The sequence below is a fragment of the Trachypithecus francoisi genome, unplaced genomic scaffold (genome assembly GCF_009764315.1).
Source record: "Trachypithecus francoisi isolate TF-2019V2 unplaced genomic scaffold, Tfra_2.0 Lachesis_group13, whole genome shotgun sequence".
Lineage (NCBI taxonomy): Eukaryota > Metazoa > Chordata > Mammalia > Primates > Cercopithecidae > Trachypithecus > Trachypithecus francoisi.
Window position 1 is genome coordinate 439,683 of NW_022681458.1, and position 19,157 is coordinate 458,839.

Genomic DNA, 19,157 nt, shown 5'->3' on the forward strand with positions numbered 1-19,157 from the left:
AGATGGATCACTTGAGGTCAGGAGTTCGCGACCAGCCGGGCCAACATGGTGAAACCCTGTCTCTACTGAAAATACAAACATTAGCCAGGCAGCATGGCACATGCCTGTAATCTCAGTTACTCAGGAGGCTGAGACAGAAGAATCGCTTGACCCTGGAGGTGCAGGTTATAGTGAGCCAAGATGGTACCGCTGCACTCCAGCCTGAGTGACAGAGGGAGACTCCATCATCTCAAAAAAAAAAAAGCATTGCTGTTTTTTTGGAAATGCTGGAAGCATTGCTCAGCCCTTCCTTTCCAGGGCCCAGAAAACTTGCCTCCAGCACCATGAGTAGAAACGGGAGCTGAGGAGATACTGATGTTCCTTGGGATCCTAGTCAGACCTGGGCAGCTGACCAAGGCTGCCTCCTACAAAATTACCTTTCAAATGTGTACTTGCTCTCAGCTCGGAAGAAGTAGACATGGGATTTGAACTGGAGCTTGAAAACGTAGTCTTTGTGTATGCCATCGGCCTCCTGGGGGATGCTCACGCTGTAGCCCAGCAGCGGGAGGCTGGCCAGTGGGTAGTCATCCTGGAAGACAGCACACAGGGGTTCCAGGGGCTGGGTTGCAGCAGGGAGCGCCCATTCCTCTGCTACCTGCACAACAGTGGCACATACAAATGCTCACGGGCCAAGGGAGCACAGGGTGTGTGGGCAAAGCATGGGAGGGCAGAACCAAAATACAAAAGGGACACAGGTGGGGAGGGTGAGTGTCTGCCAGCATCACTTGCATCGGGCTCCAGTGAAACCCCAGTACCTGATGAGTTTTGTAGAAGAACAAACAGAAATTGGTAAAGACGACCCAGAGCTTCTGCCAGCCGTGACTGTTTTTGAACTTTCTTAGCAGATATCCTGAAAGCTGGTTCTGTCAATAAAGGAAAAGTGCAGGTGCATTAACCAGCACCCAGAACCCCAGCTCCATCTCCCTGGGGCCTTGTGGGAGTGGGTTTGCTCCCCGAGACTAACTACCTGCATGCTTTCTCCGGCCGAGGCCTTGATTGATTTTACCTCTGGACTACTATGGACAGCAGCTTTATCAGTACTTAAATCCAACAGAAGCATGTTAAAAACCTAGAGTGACATTCCAGGCACCAAGTAAAATGAGTTCCTTTTCCCTGTGCATAATAAAGCCAGTATTCAGTAACCAACCATCCACAAACCCATCCAACAGCAGGAAGAGAGAAGACACCTTAAGAGAGAGTACACTGAGCCAAGTCTGGAAGGTTCTTTAAAATGATGGGTTGGGGAGAGGCAAGTAAAGGCACACACAAGATGCCCCACTGCAGCCCCATCCCTAAGCGTGTGGCAGCTGTTCTGCCAGGATTAGGCTTTGGCGCTGGAGTGGCTGGGCTCACAGGGCTCACGTGAGCCTCCCGCCTTCAGGGCAGTGCTCAGGGGTTGCACTCTAAGATGGCGGGTGCAGGCCTGGCTAGGACCCTGCTCAGATCTCAGGTGTCCTGGGCTGGCCACAAGCTGGCGGTCTCATGTCAGGGACCTGCTGCACCGTGACCTACCCAGGGTCATCAGGGGAGAGGCTTGGACTGGGGTAGCTCCTGAGCCCCTGCCCAGCAGATTGTGGCTGGGGGGGGGATTCTGGGGCAACACCAAGAAGGACAAGAGCTCCGGGTGGAGTAAGAGAGCAGACTTAGGGAAGGGTGCGGGGGCACAGGCTGAGGAACCTGGCGACCCACAATGGCAGACAGGGCCCATGCAGTGAGATAGGGCGGACCACCCTCTATGGCAGGGTGCCAGGCAGAGCCTCAAGCTCCAAGCCCAAGGTGAAGGGTTTCGGAGGCGCTGGGAGTAGGGGCTGCGGGAGGATGTGTCTAGGAGGGCTTTTCTCAGCTCCACTACACACCAGCTCCAGGCCCTGAGGACATGCCCTGCCTGCTGGACTTCATCAGAGACACCAGACCTGAAACACCCTTTTCAAAGAGGGTTTGACTGGATGAGGGGACTTCCCATACCACCTTCTACCAAGGGGAGAGTAAGAGGCAGCTCTCTGGGGCCAAGCCTGCCTGCTGGTACCCTCCTGAGGGCCCCTCCTCAGCAACCAAGTGCAGAGAGGGCTGGGAAGCTTCCAGATGCACTGAGGCGGTGCTTATGTGGTCGTACCTCGACAGCTGCACTGTGGTCTGCCCTGGACACGCTGGTGTTCCGGTACCAGCACACATGCATTGTGGTGTTGGCCCGATGCTGGCCATGCCCCTCCAGGGAGCTGCGGGCACCCCGAGCGTCATCTTCTGACTCCTGTTCCAGAGATACCTCGTTGGGGGATCCTGGGGAGAAGTCAGTGTCTCAGGGGGGACCCCCTGTGGCCTCTGCTTGCCAGATACTTCCACCCCTTGGGTTCCTCTCGGTTGGCCCTGGGGAAATGGGGAGCCCTTGGTGCTAGGCCAGCTGCTGGCTGAGAGCAAAACCACAGGTGCTTCTGCCAGAGCAGCCCGATTGACCCCTCTTTCCACCCAGGCATGAGGCGTAGCCTGGAACATTCTTTGTGGAAGGGGCTTGTGTGGGAGCTTAGCAGACCAATGGGGACCAAGGAAAACAACTTCCAGAAAAAGCCTCCTTAGGTGTAGTGGAGGTCTCCTGGGGGGTCGTGGCCAGTACTCACTGGGGGGACGAGTGCACACAGTGCTGCCTGGCAGTGCAGGGGCCGTGTCACCGCCACTCTTGGCTGCTTGGATTGCGTTGTTCAGGTCGAGCATCCACTTCTCTTTCTCCAGCCGAGTGCTGCGGGGAGGAGGGGAGTGCGAGGCTCAGTGGCTCTGCTCTCCTTTGTGTAGGGCCCCAGCCCTCAGGGGAGGGCGAGCCTTCATGGCACCTGTTCTCCCACATTCTGCTTTGTCCTGCCTGATGGGTGGCAAGGACTGGGAAACGTGTCCCCTCCAGCGAAAACAGCAGGGAGGAGAGCTGGGAGGGCCCTGAATCAGCCTGACCCCCAGGGTACTGTGACAGGGTTGGGGGAGCCAAGGCAGGGCCCCGGTTCTAGAACAGGGGTCTGCAGGGGTGTTTGTTCCTGAAACAATGTTCTCTACACCTCTGATGCTGAAATGCAAGATTGGCCCTGGTTCATGATGAAGTGAACACTTCCTGGTAAGAATTGAGTGCCCTGTGCCCTCTGATGCTGGCCAGGGCGCTGCAGAGTCGGAGCTGAGACTCCTCACAGAGCACAGTGTGGTGCTGGTGACCGTGCAGGGGTCCCTGCATCCCAGCCACCAAATGAGCTCCGTGTCATCCTTCTGTTGATCTTATTTGGGGAGGAGGGAGCTGTTTCCACTTGCTTCTGTGCCATAGCCTGGTCTGTCTCATGCAAGTCTATACTACACTGGGACTGGGAGGCAGTGTTTGGCTGGGCTGGGTGTAAGCTGCCCTGCTGGGGCTTTGATCACTAGCTGCTGGCACTTCTTGACATGAGGGTTGGGGAAGCACCTGTGCCCTGGGAGACCACAGGAGCCTGCCCACTCACCCACCCCGTCTTTGGAGGCACTATGAACCAGAGGGCAGAGGGAGCAGCTCCACAGCACTGGAGTCTGCCACTTGTGGGATGTTGTCAGGGTCAGCAAGCAGCCCTGCCCCTGACAAGGGCAAGGCTGCTCCTTTGGTTGCACAAACTTGGAAGCAGAGCTCAGAGTCAAAGGGGGCACAACCCCATGAGGCTCCATGGCCCCTCACAGCTCAGAGGACTCGAGGCTCATGGCAAGGAAGTCCCCACCCCTCCATCCAGAGCTGCTCAGGATGGAGATATGGAAGACCCTTACCTGGCTGCCACCACAATTGTTTTCTGAGCCGCGTAGATGGTGAAACAGTGTGGAACAGACCACTCATTCTCACTTTCTTCCACCTGTGGGTGGGAGAAAAGGTCCAAATCTTGTGGCCAAGAAGGAACTGACAGCCTAAGCCTGGGCAGGACACAAGGTGACTGCTGGCAATGCTAGGTGGGGCTTGGAAGCCCAGTGCTGTCCAAGTGCACACAGACTCTACAAGAGGCCAAGGAGGACACTGGCATCCTTGCGCCATGGCAGCTGCACCCCAGGGGGTGAGCCATGGGCCAGAGGGTACCCAAATACTCACCGGGGGGTCCAGCACTATTAGCTGAAAATCAAGCAAAGGAAAAAACATTGAGCATTTTCATTATCCAAAAGGGAGTTGGACAATTCATTTATTAACTAAAGACCAAAACTTAACAGAGCTAGATTCAAAGAAAACCCACTGGGGATTAATTTTAATTATAAGTGGTGAGATGAAATAATTCCAAAATAAAATATTACCAAATCTAATCTAAAAGCACACACAAGGAATTGTCCCATGATCAAGTAAGGTTGTTTTGGGAATGCAAGGATGGTTCAGCATCAGAAAGCTGATTGATAACATTCATCCTATTAGAAGTCAGAGAGAAAAAGGAAGATCAATTCTCTACATGCTGAAAATGCCTTTGCCAAAATCCAAGGTGTTATTGCTGATAATACCTCTTAGAAACAGAAGGAAACTGTGTTAACATGATAAAGATGATCTTTTCAAGCCAAGAGCCATCATCCTCCCCTTAACAGTCAGGAACAAGGGCCAGTTCTCTGTCCCCAGGACCAGCCAGTTACCAGCAACTCCACAGAATGGACAGCTTCCCTGTGCAGAGCCTGATACACCAACCAAGCCACTCACTGGACATCAAAAATCTGAATCAGCATAAGCAAGGGCAGGCAAAACATTGTCCAGATGTCAGTCTTCCCCTAAGTTAACACAAAAATTTATTGCAATTTCAACTGAAATCTCCACGGTGTTTTTGGAAGGAATTTGTCCAATGACTTAAAAGATTACTTGGAAGAATTAAATGCTTGAGAATAGCAAAGAACATTTTTTAAAAGGAGGCAGAATAAGGGATGGAATGTGTTCACCCAAACAGTGACTATCTCATGTGACACCACTAACTAGAGAGAGTGGACTGATGCTGGGCAGACAGGAATGGAGCAGAATGCCCAGAAAGAACGAGTGCAAAGACAAAGGCTTCCATTTGATAAAGAGTCTTTGACATCACTGAGAAAATGAAGGATTCAACAAATAATGGGGAGAAATGTTACATCCCAATCTAATATCTATCAAAACAAATTCTAGGCTGGGCGTGGTGGCTCACAACTGTAATCCCAGCACTTTGGGAGGCTGAGGCGGGCAGATCACAAGGTCAGGAGATCAAGACCATCCTGGCTACTATGGTGAAACCCCGTCTCTACTAAAAATACAAAAAATTTGCCACCTGTAGTCCCAGCTACTCGGGAGGCTGAGGCAGGAGAATGGCGTGAACCCGGGAGGCAGAGCTTGCAGTGAGCTGAGATCACACCACTACACTCCAGCCTGGGCAACAGAGCGAGACTCTGTCTCAAAAACAAAAACAAAACAAAACAAAAACCCAAAAAACAAAAAACAAATTCTAGGGAGATTAATTAAATGAGAAAAATGAAACCATAAAAAGGTGCTAATATAATATTGGCATGGGAAGAACTTCCAGAGCCCATACAAAGGATAGAAACCCTCAAGGAAAAGACAGCCAGAGCTGACCCTGATAGGCCCTGATTTTTCAACTTTATGATGGTGTGAAAGTGATAAGCATTCAGTAGAAACTGAACTTCAAGTGCCCATACAACCATTCTGTTTTTCACTTCCAGTATGGTATTCAATAAATTATGTGAGATATTCAACACTTTGTTATAAAACAGGCTTCATGTTAGATGATTTTACCCAACTGTAAGCTAATATATGTTCTGAGCACATTTAAAGTAGGCTAGGCTGGCCGGGCGAGGTGGCTCACGCCTGTAATCCCAGCACTTTGGGAGGCAGAGGTGGGCGGATCACAAGGTCAGGAGATTGAGACCATCCTGGGTAACACGGTGAAACCCTGTCTCTACTAAAAAATACAAAAAATTAGCCAGGAGTGGTGGTGGGTGCCTGTAGTCCCAGTTACTTGGGAGGCTGAGGCAGGAGAATGGCGTAAACCTGGGAGGCGGAGCTTGCAGTGAGCCAAGATGGCACCACTGCACTCCAGCCTGGGCAACAGAGCGAGACTCTATCTCAAAAAAAAAAAAAAAAAAAAAAGAGTAGGCTAGACTAAGCTATGATATCAGATAGGTTAAGTGTATTAAATGAATTTTCATTTCTTTTTTTTTTTTTTTTTTTGAGGCAGAGTCTTGCTCTGTCACCCAGGCTGGAGTGCAGTGGCGCGATCTTGGCTCACTGCAACCTCCGCCTCCCGGGTTCAAGTGATTCTTGTGCTCAGCCTCCCGAGTAGCTGGGACTACAGGTGCCCACCACCACACCTGACTAATTTTTGTGTTTTTAGTAGAGACAGGGTTTTGCCATGTTGGCCAGGCTGGTCTCAAACTCCTGACCTCAGGTGATTCGCCCACCTCAGCCTCCCAAAGTGCTGGGATTACAGGCGTGAGCAACTATGCCCTGTTAAATGCATTTTTGACTATGATATTTTCCTCTTATAATGGGTTTATCAGGACATAGCCCTATCGTAAGTTGAGGAGTGTCTGTTTCAATTCACACCTTCAACAAGCATTTGCTGGGTTCCCTATATGTGCCAGATGCCATTCTAGAGTAAGAGAAACACAACCCATCAAGACGGAGTTTAAATTCTACAAGGTAAAACCAAATTGCAAGCAAAGTAAAAAGGCAGTTACTAACTGAGAATAATTTGTGACTTAATAGGGCTGGTGAGCATTTTTACCATATAAATATTTCACTAATGTGTACAAAAAACTCAGACCAATGGAGACCAGAGTGACCAGCAAGCTGAGTGATTCCCAAGAGGAAAAGCACGGAATGCCAGGACACAGGGACCGGGCTGGCCTCCCCGACAGTCCACAGGGACGAAAATTGAGACGACGGGGCTGCTTGATGGGGCTGCTCGCCTTATCCACTTGGGAAGAGTAAGAGAGATGGGTGCCTAGCACTTTCCATGGTGGAGGGAAAGATGCATGTTTAGACCTAGCTCCTGCAGGTGGGCAGGTCAGCTGGCACAGGTGCTCCAAAAGCAATATAGCAGGAGTGCCCAAGGCCGTAAACACCTTTGCTCAGACAAATCTACATTTTGGAATTGATCTGAAGGACATAATTAAGGATGTGCAGAAAGAGACCCAACAATGTTACAGTCCTCAACAACCAGCCACAGCCAAGCATCCAATGACAGGTGACTAGTTAAGTGAACTGGGGCTGCCATGAAAGGAAAGGAAAATCAGTGCCCTGACAAAACAGCCCGTGGGTGATGGCAATTGTGCAGCAGATGCCTATAGCCATCACTGCTGAGTGGTACAATAATGAGGGAGTTTTTTTTTTTTTTCCTGTGGGGTTTTTTTTTTTTGAGACAAGGTCTCACTCTGTCACTGGAGTGACAGTGGTGTAATCACAGCTCACTACAGCCTTGACCTCCTGGGCTTAAGTGATTCTCCCACCTCAGCCTCCCAAGTAGCTGGGACTACAAGCATACACCACTATGCCCGGCTAATTAAAAAAAAAAAAAAAAAAAAAGATTTTTAGAGATTTGGCTTCGCCATGTTTCCCAGGCAGGTCTCAAACTCTCAGCTTCAAGCAATCCTACCATCTTGACCTCCTAAAGTGCTGGCATTACAGGTGTGAGCCACTGCACCTGGTCAGTGATGAGTGATTTCTATCTTATATTTTCAATTATTTTTTCTATAATAAAGGTGTAATTTTTAAAAGTATACTTTAAAACAAATGGGGTCTGCTTCCAGTGGTGGCAGATGAGCTAATTCAATCTGACCTCCTCTTGCCTGAAAAGTGGAATTACGGCCGGGCGCGGTGGCTCAAGCCTGTAATCCCAGCACTTTGGGAGGCCGAGACGGGCGGATCACGAGGTCAGGAGATCGAGACCATCCTGGCTAACACGGTGAAACCCCGTCTCTACTAAAAAATACAAAAACTAGCCGGGCGAGGTGGCAGGCGCCTGTAGTCCCAGCTACTCGGGAGGCTGAGGCAGGAGAATGGCGTAAACCTGGGAGGCGGAGCTTGCAGTGAGCTGAGATCCGGCCACTGCACTCCAGTTCGGGCGACAGAGCGAGACTCCGCCTCAAAAAAAAAAAAAAAAAAAAAAAAAAGAAAAGTGGAATTACATTTTACAAACACTTGGCCGGGCGCGGTGGCTCACGCCTGTAATCCCAGCACTTTGGGAGGCCGAGGCAGGCGGATCATGAGGTCAGGAGATCAAGACCACCCTGGCTAACACAGTGAAACCTCGTCTCTACTAAAAATACAAAAAAATTAGCTAGGCGTGGTGGTGGGCGCCTGTAGTCCCAGCTACTCAGGAGGCTGAGTCAGGAGAATGGCGTGGACCCAGGAGGCAGAGCTTGCAGTGAGCCAAGATTGCACCACTGCACTCCAGCCTGGGTGATAGAGCGAGACTCCTCTCAAAAAAAAAAAAAAAAAAAAAAAAAAGAAAAAAAATTTACAAACACCTGCCTGAGGGTTTTGGTGCTCATTATCAGGAGGAGGCAGTGCAGAGGGATGAGAGTGGACAAAACCCTTGAAGAAAGAACAGGGAAAGAGGACCCCAGGGAGGGAGGACCCCACTGGTAGAGGAAGGATTCTAGGGAGGAAGGATCCCAGGGAGGGAGGATCTCAGGGAGAGAGGACCTCAGGGAAGGAGGACCCTACTGGGGGAGGGCCCTGGGGGAGGAAGACCACAGGGAGGGAAAATCCCAGGAAGGGAGGACCACAGGAAGCAAGGTAGGACCCCAGGAAGGGAAGATCCTAGGGAAGGAGGACTCCAGGGAGGGAATATCCCAGGGAGGGAGGACTACAGGGAGCAAGGGAGGACTCCAGGGAAGGGAGATCCCAGAGAGGGAGGGAAGATTCCAGGAAGGGAAGGTCACAGGGAGTGAGGGAGGACCTCAGGGAGGGAGGAAGGAGCCAAGGGAGGGAAGATCCCAGGGAGGGAGGGAGGACTCTAGGGAGGGAAGATCCTAGGAAAGGAGGACCCCAGGGAGAGAGGACCCCAGGGAGGGAAGATATCAGAGAGGGAAGACCACAGGGAGTGAGAAAGGACCTCGGGAAGGGAGGGAGGATCCCAGGGAGGGAAGATTACAAGGGAGGATCTCAGGGAGGGAACATCACTGAGAGGGAGGACCACAAGGAGGGAGGGAGGACTACTTTAGCATTGTAGTCAAGGCAAATAAGCCAAAAGGGATAGGGCAGAGTTGGGGATTAGAGCCCCTAGGTCCATGGCACCCTAGGCAGGAGGCCTGGCAGGGCCATGGGGAGAGACAGTCACTGTGATGAGGTGTCCTGGACCGATGGCACATCCTTATGGCAAGTCCTGGACTTGGCTACCTGTCTGTACCGTTCCAGGCCTAGTGCAGGGACACACTCAGGGCAAGTGGACAGAGCCTCTAGAGCTGCATGAAAGTCTCCCTATGACCTGAGAACAGTATTTCCATCGAACACAAAAAGCCAACCACAAAGGACAAAGTTGATGAACTGGATCACGCTAAAATGAGGAATCTTTGCTCCCATTCCAGGCATGTGCCTACATGGAACAGAGGGCTGGTGGGGATGTCACACAGCCTGAGGAAGATGCTGCTGCAGAGGCTGACTCTGAGCTTGCAGGGAGCAGGCCTTGTCCTGCCAGGTGCTGACAGAGACCACAGGCTGAGTCCAGGTTTCCCTAGAAGGGAACGATGGACCAGAGACAGGGCAGTTTGAGCATCAATAAGAACAATGACCATGGGGGTCAGAAACAACCAACAAGGAATGCCCAGCAGGTACTGCTCCCAGTGCGGCCAAATACTCAGCAGGTGCTGCTCTCAGTGTTGCTGGGTTAGGATTCACCTCTGCAGGACAGAGGTGGGTGGGGCCCAGCCCAGCACCACGTGGAGACCCCAGGCAGGGTGCAAGACCACTCACCAGCATGCCTCGGAGGGGAAGGAGGCCCCGGATCCGGAAGTGGCTGGTCCCTGCGACTCCTTTGCTTGTGTACAGCAACATGTCTGAGAACTGAGAAGTAGCAAGCTTTACATCCATGAACTTCACAAACAAGTGTCTTAATAGACCAACTTAGACTCTGGCTGCTCATCATGTGGACATCAGATCTATTCAGCTTGCTGGAGATTTCTGGCAAAAAGGGGACTTTCATTCATTCATTTGGTCATTTTTGACCAGAGGCAGGAAGTGGCCACAGGAACCAGTACATCTGCTGAGTCGGCTCCCAGCTAGCTTGGCTGAGAAGCTGGAGGCAGTAAGGAATTCTGGCTGGTGTCCTCATCCACATGGTTCAGGCTGGAACCCACTAACTGGCAGGAACAAGGACATGCTGGGAGGGGCTTCTGGGCCAACAGTGAGCCTGTCCTGACTGGCCATTGGGCAGTCAGTAGCACCTTCTTGCAGCCACATGTATGTGGACTTTACAACCTTTTGGCTTCTGTTTGTCCCATAGTCAGGTGCTCAGAACCTGGAATGAGAAGGGAGGCTGGCCCCGGGGTGGGTGGAGAAGCTATTTTCTGCTTCTTCCCACTCTGTGACCCTTCCCTGGCCTCGTCTGACTCCAACGCTACCCACCTGGACCAAAGCCTCCAGGTGCTAAACTACACAGAGGCCAAGGGACTGCTGCTGCACGCAGTATCCCTAACAGAACTGCTGCCCATCCCCTTTGGGGGGAAGCACAGCCTGAGTGGGGAGAAAACCTACCAGAAAGAACATCCTCTGCTGCAGGCCCTTCTTGGTGAGCTTGTGAAGGCAGCCCTCACGGATGAACTCCTGAAAGACAGAGACAGAGTCCCCTTTGAGCTGGCCGAGGGCAGCTGGCGGATGTGCACTAGCCGGGCCGAGGGTCAGGAATAGCCTTGTGGCCGCTTGTGCTCCTCTGGCTCCTCCCAATGAGGGTCCTCTAATGGGGCCTCCCAATGGGGCTCCTCTACCCTCAGCAGTGCCCATGGTCACCAGGTCCTGTCTTGGTGCCAACAAATTCAGTCTTCAAATCATTTACTGAGCACCTGTCCTGGACTAGGAGCCCTGGAGCCCTGACACAACCAAGAGGTAGAGCCCGGGGTATTGTTCTTGCTGAGGAGAAGCTGCTGGAGGGTTCAGCCACAAAGATATCATCTGAGATCTGCTTTGAAAAAACTGGACAGGAGCATGTTTGAGAATGGGAGGAGGAAAGGAGGGTTCTCCTAGGTATTCAAATTAGCCCCTCCCCACAGGGCATTAGATAAGAAAAAAGAATCCTGCCGGTGTCAGACACCTGCGCAGATAAGGTAAGCGAGAGTCCTGGGAGCCCCTCGAATTTCTAACCTGGACTGCTCTGGAACCCTTCCATCATTTGTTCCTTTCAGACAAACAGGAGGAGCAGCAGGTGTCCGGAGAATGTGCCAGGGGCCCGCTAGTATGAGCAGCCCCAACATACTGTGTGAAGGCACAAGGAGGAGCACACTACACAGATAATCCTCACAGACATGTAGGATGAAAAGCCAGCCCAAACAGAAACGTCCACCCCACACAATGAGGAAGGAGGTCATATGGATGCATTTGCGTAATGGGATGAGGCTGGTAACTAAGCTTGTGGCTCTCACTCCAAACCTGCCTCCCAGCCCTACTCTAAGAGGCCACAGGGGCATGACAGGCAGCCCTGGAGACCGCACGCTGAGGTCCCTGTGAGCTGCTGGCAATTGCGTGGCCCTGGGAGTGGCAGTTCCTTCCAGCCACAGGCAGCAGTATCACACTCAGAGACCCCAGCAATGGCTGAGCAGTAGCCCCTTCTCCAGAGCCCCGCACAGGGTGTACGTCCCAGACCCACGGGGCGCCTTCTCCACCATGCACTGGCCCCGCTGCCAGCTGTGAGGCTCAGCGCTGTGGGCCTTTGACCAAGCTGTCAGATTTGTTCCCCAGCCCTGGGGTATACCTGTGGCTCACAGTTCTGCCACCTCCCTGACACTTCACAGTTCTTTTTACCCTTTGGCACCTCATCAACTTTATACCTGGTTAACAATCCTTGCTATTACATCCTCTGCTCAAATAACTGAGATGGTTTCTGTCTCTTGACTGACACACATATTTAACTCAGGAAGACAAGAAACTCTGGGCTATACAGACATGATTTTAGAGATTTTGACTAATAACAAATTATTATTTGAATTTGTACAGCATCTACTTCATGCAAGGCCCAGGGCTGAGCAGCTGACATAGATTCCTTGTTCATCCTCAAGACCTCCTGCCTCAGAGAGGGAGTGCAGCCTGCCCAGGACACACAGGAAGTGTGGTGAGCCTGAGTTTGATGCATGGCTCAAGAGCCTACACCTTTGCCACTGTCCTATGGAGCTACTCTCAATTGTCTTTTCAGCGACAGTTCCCTGGGCCACCATCTATAAGACCCAGTGACAGTTCCCTGGGCCACCATCTATAAGACCCTGCACAGAGATTACTAGGAGAAATAATGGTATGTAACATGAGCCCTACTTCCAGGAGTTCCCAGCCAGCAGCAACAGCTCAAAGCTATGCAGCCAAGGAGAGAAACAAAAGAGTGGTGGTCCTCGCACCCTATCGAAGCCCAGACTCCTGAAGTGGGGAAGGTTTCCTGTGTATTCCAGGCTAATTCATTTCTCCAAGCTTGCAGTTCCACATTTTCAATACCTTCTTCTAACAAAGCTAACACAGAACATGATTCATACACATGCTTCAATGCACATGTGTGTGCGGAGACAGGAAACATCTCCATGTAATTTTTAAAACAATTTTTTATGTTGAGAGTATTGAGTTCGAAGCAAAAAGCACTAGTGACAGAAAGTAACTGACCCAATAGACATGGGATAGAATCAAGAGTCCAGAAATAAATCCATATGTTTACAGTTCATTGATTTATTTGTTTTTGTTTCTGAGACAGGGTCTCACTCTGTTGCCCAGGCTGGAGTGCAGTGGTGCGATCGCAGCTCACTGTAGCCTTGACCTTCTAGGCTCAAGTGATCTACTTGCCTCAGCCTCGGGGGAAGCTGGGACCATAGGTGTGTGCCACCATGCCAGGCAAATTTTTTTTTCTTTTTTTTTGGTAGATACAGGGTATCACTATGTTGCCCAGGCTAGTCTCAATCTCCTGGCTTCAAGTGATCCTTCTGCCATGGCCTCCCAAAGTGCTAGGAATACAGGCTTGAGCCACTATGCCTAGCCCCCACTGATCTTCTACAAGGGTTAAAAGACAGACAATTCAATAAATGGTGCCAGGAAAACTGGACATCCACATGCAAAATAATACAGTTGGACTCGTACGTTCCAGTATACACAAAAACTAACCCAAAATGGATCAAAGATCTAAACAGAAGAGGTAAAACATAAAATTATTAGAAGAAAAGAAACAGAAGGGTAAATCTTCATACCCTGGGTTAGGCTTTCTTTCTTTTTTCATTTCTTTTTTTCATAAATACACAATTTTGTTTGCTATTTTCAGGGGAAACTTAGGCATTAAACTGTAAGCTGATAAAATACTATACCCAAATTTTAGTGAATTAAATCTTAGTGATTTTAGTGAATTAAATCTTAATATCTTCAAATTAAAAAAAAACACAAGCCTATCTATTATATCAAAGTCAAAAATCAAACGATGCTAAGGGGCCAGCAGCTCCCCAGAGATATACCCTGAGGGCCCACCGTGGCTGCCTTCCTTCCGAGCTCTGCTGGGGAGGACAGCGTCATCCCATGGCTAAGTCTGCCCTCTAGAAAGGCTTTTATAAATGGTCTAAGCCAAACATTCAACAGCATACAAGAGACCTTACAAAAAGGAGGTGGTAAGTCCTAATGCTGGAGAACTTGGTTAATCAGGTTATTGGCAAAGAAGAAGATGAGGCCTAGGCAAGAAGTCTCCAGAAGCCTTGGAAACCAGACAGTGTCAGAGCCTCTGACCTGCACATGGGCAGCTGGCAGTCAGTCTGCACAGTGCTCCTTGGGAAGCTGGAGTTCTAGAAACAAAGAGCTTGGAGCCTGCCCTGCACACCAGGTCCCCAGACTCTGACAGGTCCCCACAACCAGCTGAGAAAGGTCTGTTTTCAAAGCATGTGGGCAGTGGTTTCTAAAAGAATCCCATCAGCTCCCACGTCATGTTGGGTGGAGCCCATGAAGGTCGACTGAAGTCCCAAACATCCCAGAAAGGCTGGACAGTTATACAAAGAAAATGACAGAGTGGTGAGAGAGAGGCATTTGTGATGCTCCATAAACATCCCCAATTTTCACCGTGACCCAGACCTTCAGCTCCAGAAGCCAGCAGACAGGCCTCCAGCCCAACCTCTACGCCAGGTGTGACATGGCACTGACAGGCACCAGCTCCCCCACGAGCCCGCAGAGTGGGGGACAAGGCAACACTGCTACCTCATGCTAACGGGTTGAACAGATCAGTCTCAAAGCAGCAATCTTTGTGGGCATTTCCAGAGTATAAACCCTGGGGAGTCTATCCACACTGAAAAGGGGTACAAAGTTCTCTCGCCTGGAAAACACAAATTGAAAAGCCTTGACTGTCCCGGACTGAGTCAGGCAGGATCATAGCCTATGTCGGAAAGAGGCCTGGCCTTGAAACGGTGCCAGGAAGTAGTGATGATGCAGAAGCCGCCTTTGTCAGGAGCTCTGTGAGGTTGAGAGCAACCAGAGATCCCACCTGGGAGGCAGAGTTCCCGACTGAGTCTAGGGCCTGGCAGCCAGACCAGAGGCCACGACGTGCTGGACGCCGATGATGCTGTGGCCACTTCCTGCCAGTGAAGCCCAGGCTACTTTTACAGACTATGTGTAGCACCAAGAACTCTGTCCTTTACATGATCTTCAGGGATTGAGTGGGCTGACTGGGAGCATCTGTCTCAGTACCTAGCCCCCCTCAAGAGACAGCACCCACCTGGCCGCCATGCTCCTCCCCTTGGGGACACCTGGCCTTGGACAGCTGGACCTGTCTCTCACCACCCACCTCAGAGGCAAAAAAGGATTCACACACAGATCTCTAGAAAAATGATCAAAAGCAGGTTCCTTCTCGCAGCCAAGCTTCCTGGACATGGTAGTTCATTGCATCTTGGGAAAGAGTAAATCATTTTTTCATACTGTGTCCCTCACATCCTTGAACCTTGTTCTTGCAAAATCTTGGTCTTCTTGCTGGGTTCACTCGCCATACAGTATGGGGTGTTGTGAAGTTCCTTGGACATCACATAGAGGAACTTGGCCTGATCTTCATTTCCATAGTTGTAAGAGGAGCCAATGCTAACCAGTTCAAACTTCCGACTGTCAGACGTGGTGGACACCATCTGTGTGAGTTCCTCCTCCTGGCACTGAAGTACGTGGTACACATGCTTCAGGGGCACCTGTGATGTTTTGTTCTCTTGTTCTCTAATTTTATCCTTTACAAGTTTTATTAATGAGGTGACATTGTAAAATTCTGCTTTCTCCAACACTCCTTCCTCCGCAAGGTCTTTGTTAATCACCAGCTTGGCATGTCTCAGGTAGTTCAGCACAGGCCCGAAATAGGTGGGGTCTCTGACCATTAAATAGGCAACAGTTTCATCCTTGTCAGGGTTAGCCTAGTACAAGCAGTACAGGAAGTATTTCAGGTCCTGGCACAGCATCTGCTGGGTGGTGAGGAAGTAGGTGCCGCCAACGCTGAGCCAGACCCATTTGGACACGCTGCCGGGTGCTGGGCCAGGGTGCTCTGAGTCCTGCACTGCAGCAGCACAGGTCAACCCCACCAGCCCTGCCCCAAGGCTGCACTGGGCAGGTGGCAGTGCTCGCAGTAATTCCTTTTTTTCTGAGACAGGGTCTTGTTCTGTTGTCCAGGCTAAAGTGCAGTGGCGGGATCATAGCTTACTGCAACCTTGAACTCCTGGGCTCAAGCAATGCTCCTACCTTAGCCTCCCGAGTAGCTAGGACTACAGGTGTGTACCACTATGCTTGGCTGACAATAGTTTCTTAGATATAACATCTAAGACACAAGCAACTAAAGAAAAAAATAGATAAATTAAAACCTTTCATGTTGTAAATGAAGGCCACCATCAAGAAAGTGAAAGGCGGCCGGGCGCGGTGGCTCAAGCCTGTAATCCCAGCACTTTGGGAGGCCGAGACGGGCGGATCACGAGGTCAGGAGATCGAGACCATCCTGGCTAACACGGTGAAACCCCGTCTCTACTAAAAAATACAAAAAACTAGCCGGGCGAGGTGGCGGGCGCCTGTAGTCCCAGCTACTCGGGAGGCTGAGGCAGGAGAATGGCGGGAACCCGGGAGGCGGAGCTTGCAGTGAGCTGAGATCCGGCCACTGCACTCCAGCCCCGGCGACAGAGTGAGACTCCGTCTCAAAAAAAAAAAAAAAAAAAAAAAAAAAAAAAAAAAAAGAAAGTGAAAGGACAACCCACACAATGGGAGAAAATGTTTGCAAATCATAGTCTGATAAAGGTCTATAGCATTCAGAATACAAAGAACTCTTAAAACTCAACAGCTTGTCTTTTACTTTTGGGTTTTAAGAGTTCCTAACAAATTCTGAATAAAATAAAATGTGGGCAAAGGATCTGAACAGACATTTCTCCAAAAAAGGCCTACAAATGGCCAATAAGCACATGAAAAGGTGCTCAATATCATTAGCCATCAGGGAAATACAAATTGTAACCACACAAGACAGCATTACACACTCACTAAAATGGCTAGAACCAAAAAGTGACACATGATGTGGAGAAACTAGAAGTCTCATACAAGTTGGTGGGAATGAAAAATGGTTCAGTCACTTTGGAAAACAGTTTGGCAGCTCCTCAAAATGTTAAACATGGAATTACTATATGACCCTGCATATGGCATATACTCAAAACTGAAAACATAAGTCCACACAAAACTTGTACATGAATGTCCACAGCAGCACTATTCATAACAGCCAAGAAGTGGAAATAACCCAGTGTCCATCAGATGAGTGGAGAGACACATGATACATTCATGATGGAATATGATTCAGCCACAAAAAGGAACATAAGGCTGGGCACGGTGGCTCATGCCTGTAATCCCAGCACTTTGGGAGGCCAAGGCAGGTGAATCACAAGGTCAAGAGCTTGAGACCATCCTGGCCAACATGGTGAAATCCTGTCTCTACTAAAAACACAAAAATTAGCTGGGCATAGTGGTATGTGCCTGCAGTCCCAGCTACTTGGGAGGCTGAGGCAGGAGAATCACTTGAACCTGGGAGGTGGAGGTTGCAGCAAGCCAAGATTGCGCCACTGTACCCCAGCTGGTGATAGAGAGAGACTGTCTCAAATTAAAAAAAAAAGGAACATGAATGAACCTTGAAAAGATTATTCTGAGTGAAAGAAGACAGTTACAAGAGGCCACATTAATGTATGATACCATTTCTATGAAATGCCCAGACAGGTTAACTCCTTAGAGACAGAAAGCAGATCAGTGGTTGCCAGCGGGTGCTCGCGGCGAGCGGGTGCTGGTCTTGAACCCCCGATCTCAGGTGATCCGCCTGCCTTGGCCTCCCAAAGTGCTGGGATTATAGGCATGAGCCACTGCGCCTGGCCGTATTTACCAATTTTTAACGGAGACAGGGTCTTGCTCTGTTGTCAGGCTGGAGTGCAGTGGTGTGATCAGGGCTTACTCCAGCCTCGACCTCCTTGGCTCAAGCAATCCTCCCATCTCAGTCTCCTGAGTAGCTGGGACCACAGGTGTGTGCCACCACACCCGGCAATTCTTTTTTTTTTTTTTTTTTAATTCTCATAGAAACAGGGTTTCCCCGTGTTGCTCAGTCTGGTCTCGGACTCCTGGGCTCAAGCAATCCTCCCACCTCAGCCTCCCAGTGTTGGGATTACAGGCATGAGCCACCGTGCCTGGCCAAAATTATACATTTTAAAAGGGTGACTTTTGGCCGGGCGCGGTGGCTCAAGCCTGTAATTCCAGCACTTTGGGAGGCTGAGACGGGCGGATCACGAGGTCAGGAGATGGAGACCATCCTGGCTAACATGGTGAAACCCCGTCTCTACTAAAAAAATACAAAAAACTAGCCGGGTGAGGTGGCGGGCGCCTGTAGTCCCAGCTACACAGGAGGCTGAGGCAGGAGAATGGCCTAAACCTGGGAGGCGGAGCTTGCAGTGAGCTGAGATCCGGCCACTGCACTCCAGCCTGGGAGACAGAGAGAGACTCCGTCTCAAAAAAAAAAAAAAAAGGGTGACTTTCATGGTATGTAAATTATATCTCAATTAAAAAAACAAAGTAGCTCAAAAAACATTCCCAGAGTAAGGTCACTCACCCTGCCAGGAGCAATGAGGTTCTCTACGCCCACCAGGTCCCGCTGCAGCTCTGTCAGCTTCTGCAGGTTCTCCAGCCGGATGAGAATGTGCTGTAGTGTGGTAGTCACCTCTGTGATGGCCTTCAGGGCATCTGTGTGGAGAGACCCCTCAGGATAGGTGTACAGGCAGTGGTGTGAACAGCACCCTCCACCCACCACCTTGTGACAGAAACCAGCATTCTAAAAGGCAGTTCTAATTAGAGGTACATCCTACTTGACTCCTTATAGCAGCGGTCCCCAGCCTTTTTGGTACCAGGGATGGGTTTCATGGAAGACAATTTTTCCACAGACCAGGGGTGGTGGGAATGGTTTGGGGATGAAACTGTTCCAACTCAGATCATCAGGCATTTGTTCGATTCTCATAAGGAGCACACAAACTAGATCCCCCAAACGCGCAGTTCACAATAGGGTTTGTGCTCCCATGAGAATCTAATGTTGCTGATCTGACAGGAGGAGGAGCTCAGGTGGTAATGCAAGCAATGGGGAGTGGCTGTAAATAAAGAGAAGCTTCACTTGCTGGTCACTCACCTCCTGGTGTGTGGCCTGGTTCCTAACAGGCTATGGACTGGACTGGTACTAGTCCATGGCCAGGGGTGCTGGGGAATCCCTGCCTTGTGGGACTTATAAGGACTGCTGCCTACTATGTGCAGCCACCAGGTGCCTGCTCCTGCAGATACCCCTGAGGCCTTCAGGTTGTTCAACCCAAACTGTTGGCCAGCCCATATTCTGGTTTGGCAAAAATGATAGGCTTTGTAAATAATGATTTAATGTTATGGGTAAGGCAGTATTTGCTTTTAAAGGAAAATGATTTATTGTACTTTAAAGGCTAAATGGTTTGCATCT

General features: G+C 50.3%; 1 protein-coding gene and 1 pseudogene across 7 annotated transcripts in view; both read right to left on the bottom strand.

Annotated features, from left to right (window-relative positions):
* The window catches only part of FARP2 (FERM, ARH/RhoGEF and pleckstrin domain protein 2), a 147,552-nt gene that overhangs the window by 996 nt on the left and 127,399 nt on the right, over positions 1–19,157 (bottom strand). For 4 of the 7 annotated variants that reach the window (XM_033229473.1, XM_033229475.1, XM_033229474.1 and 1 more), the window contains exons 19-27: positions 18,276–18,406; positions 10,730–10,798; positions 9,950–10,039; positions 4,112–4,132; positions 3,799–3,881; positions 2,652–2,770; positions 2,153–2,316; positions 795–902; positions 417–568 (exon numbers count right to left, since the gene is read on the bottom strand). In XM_033229473.1, coding sequence (XP_033085364.1) covers positions 417–568; positions 795–902; positions 2,153–2,316; positions 2,652–2,770; positions 3,799–3,881; positions 4,112–4,132; positions 9,950–10,039; positions 10,730–10,798; positions 18,276–18,406 — 937 coding nt within the window. Of the gene's footprint in view, positions 1–416; positions 569–794; positions 903–2,152; positions 2,317–2,651; positions 2,771–3,798; positions 3,882–4,111; positions 4,133–9,949; positions 10,040–10,135; positions 10,494–10,729; positions 10,799–18,275; positions 18,407–19,157 lie in introns of those variants that run through there. The other 3 variants (XM_033229477.1, XM_033229478.1, XM_033229479.1) reach the window with 2 other exon arrangements.
* LOC117094251 lies at positions 14,721–15,974 on the bottom strand (annotated as a pseudogene).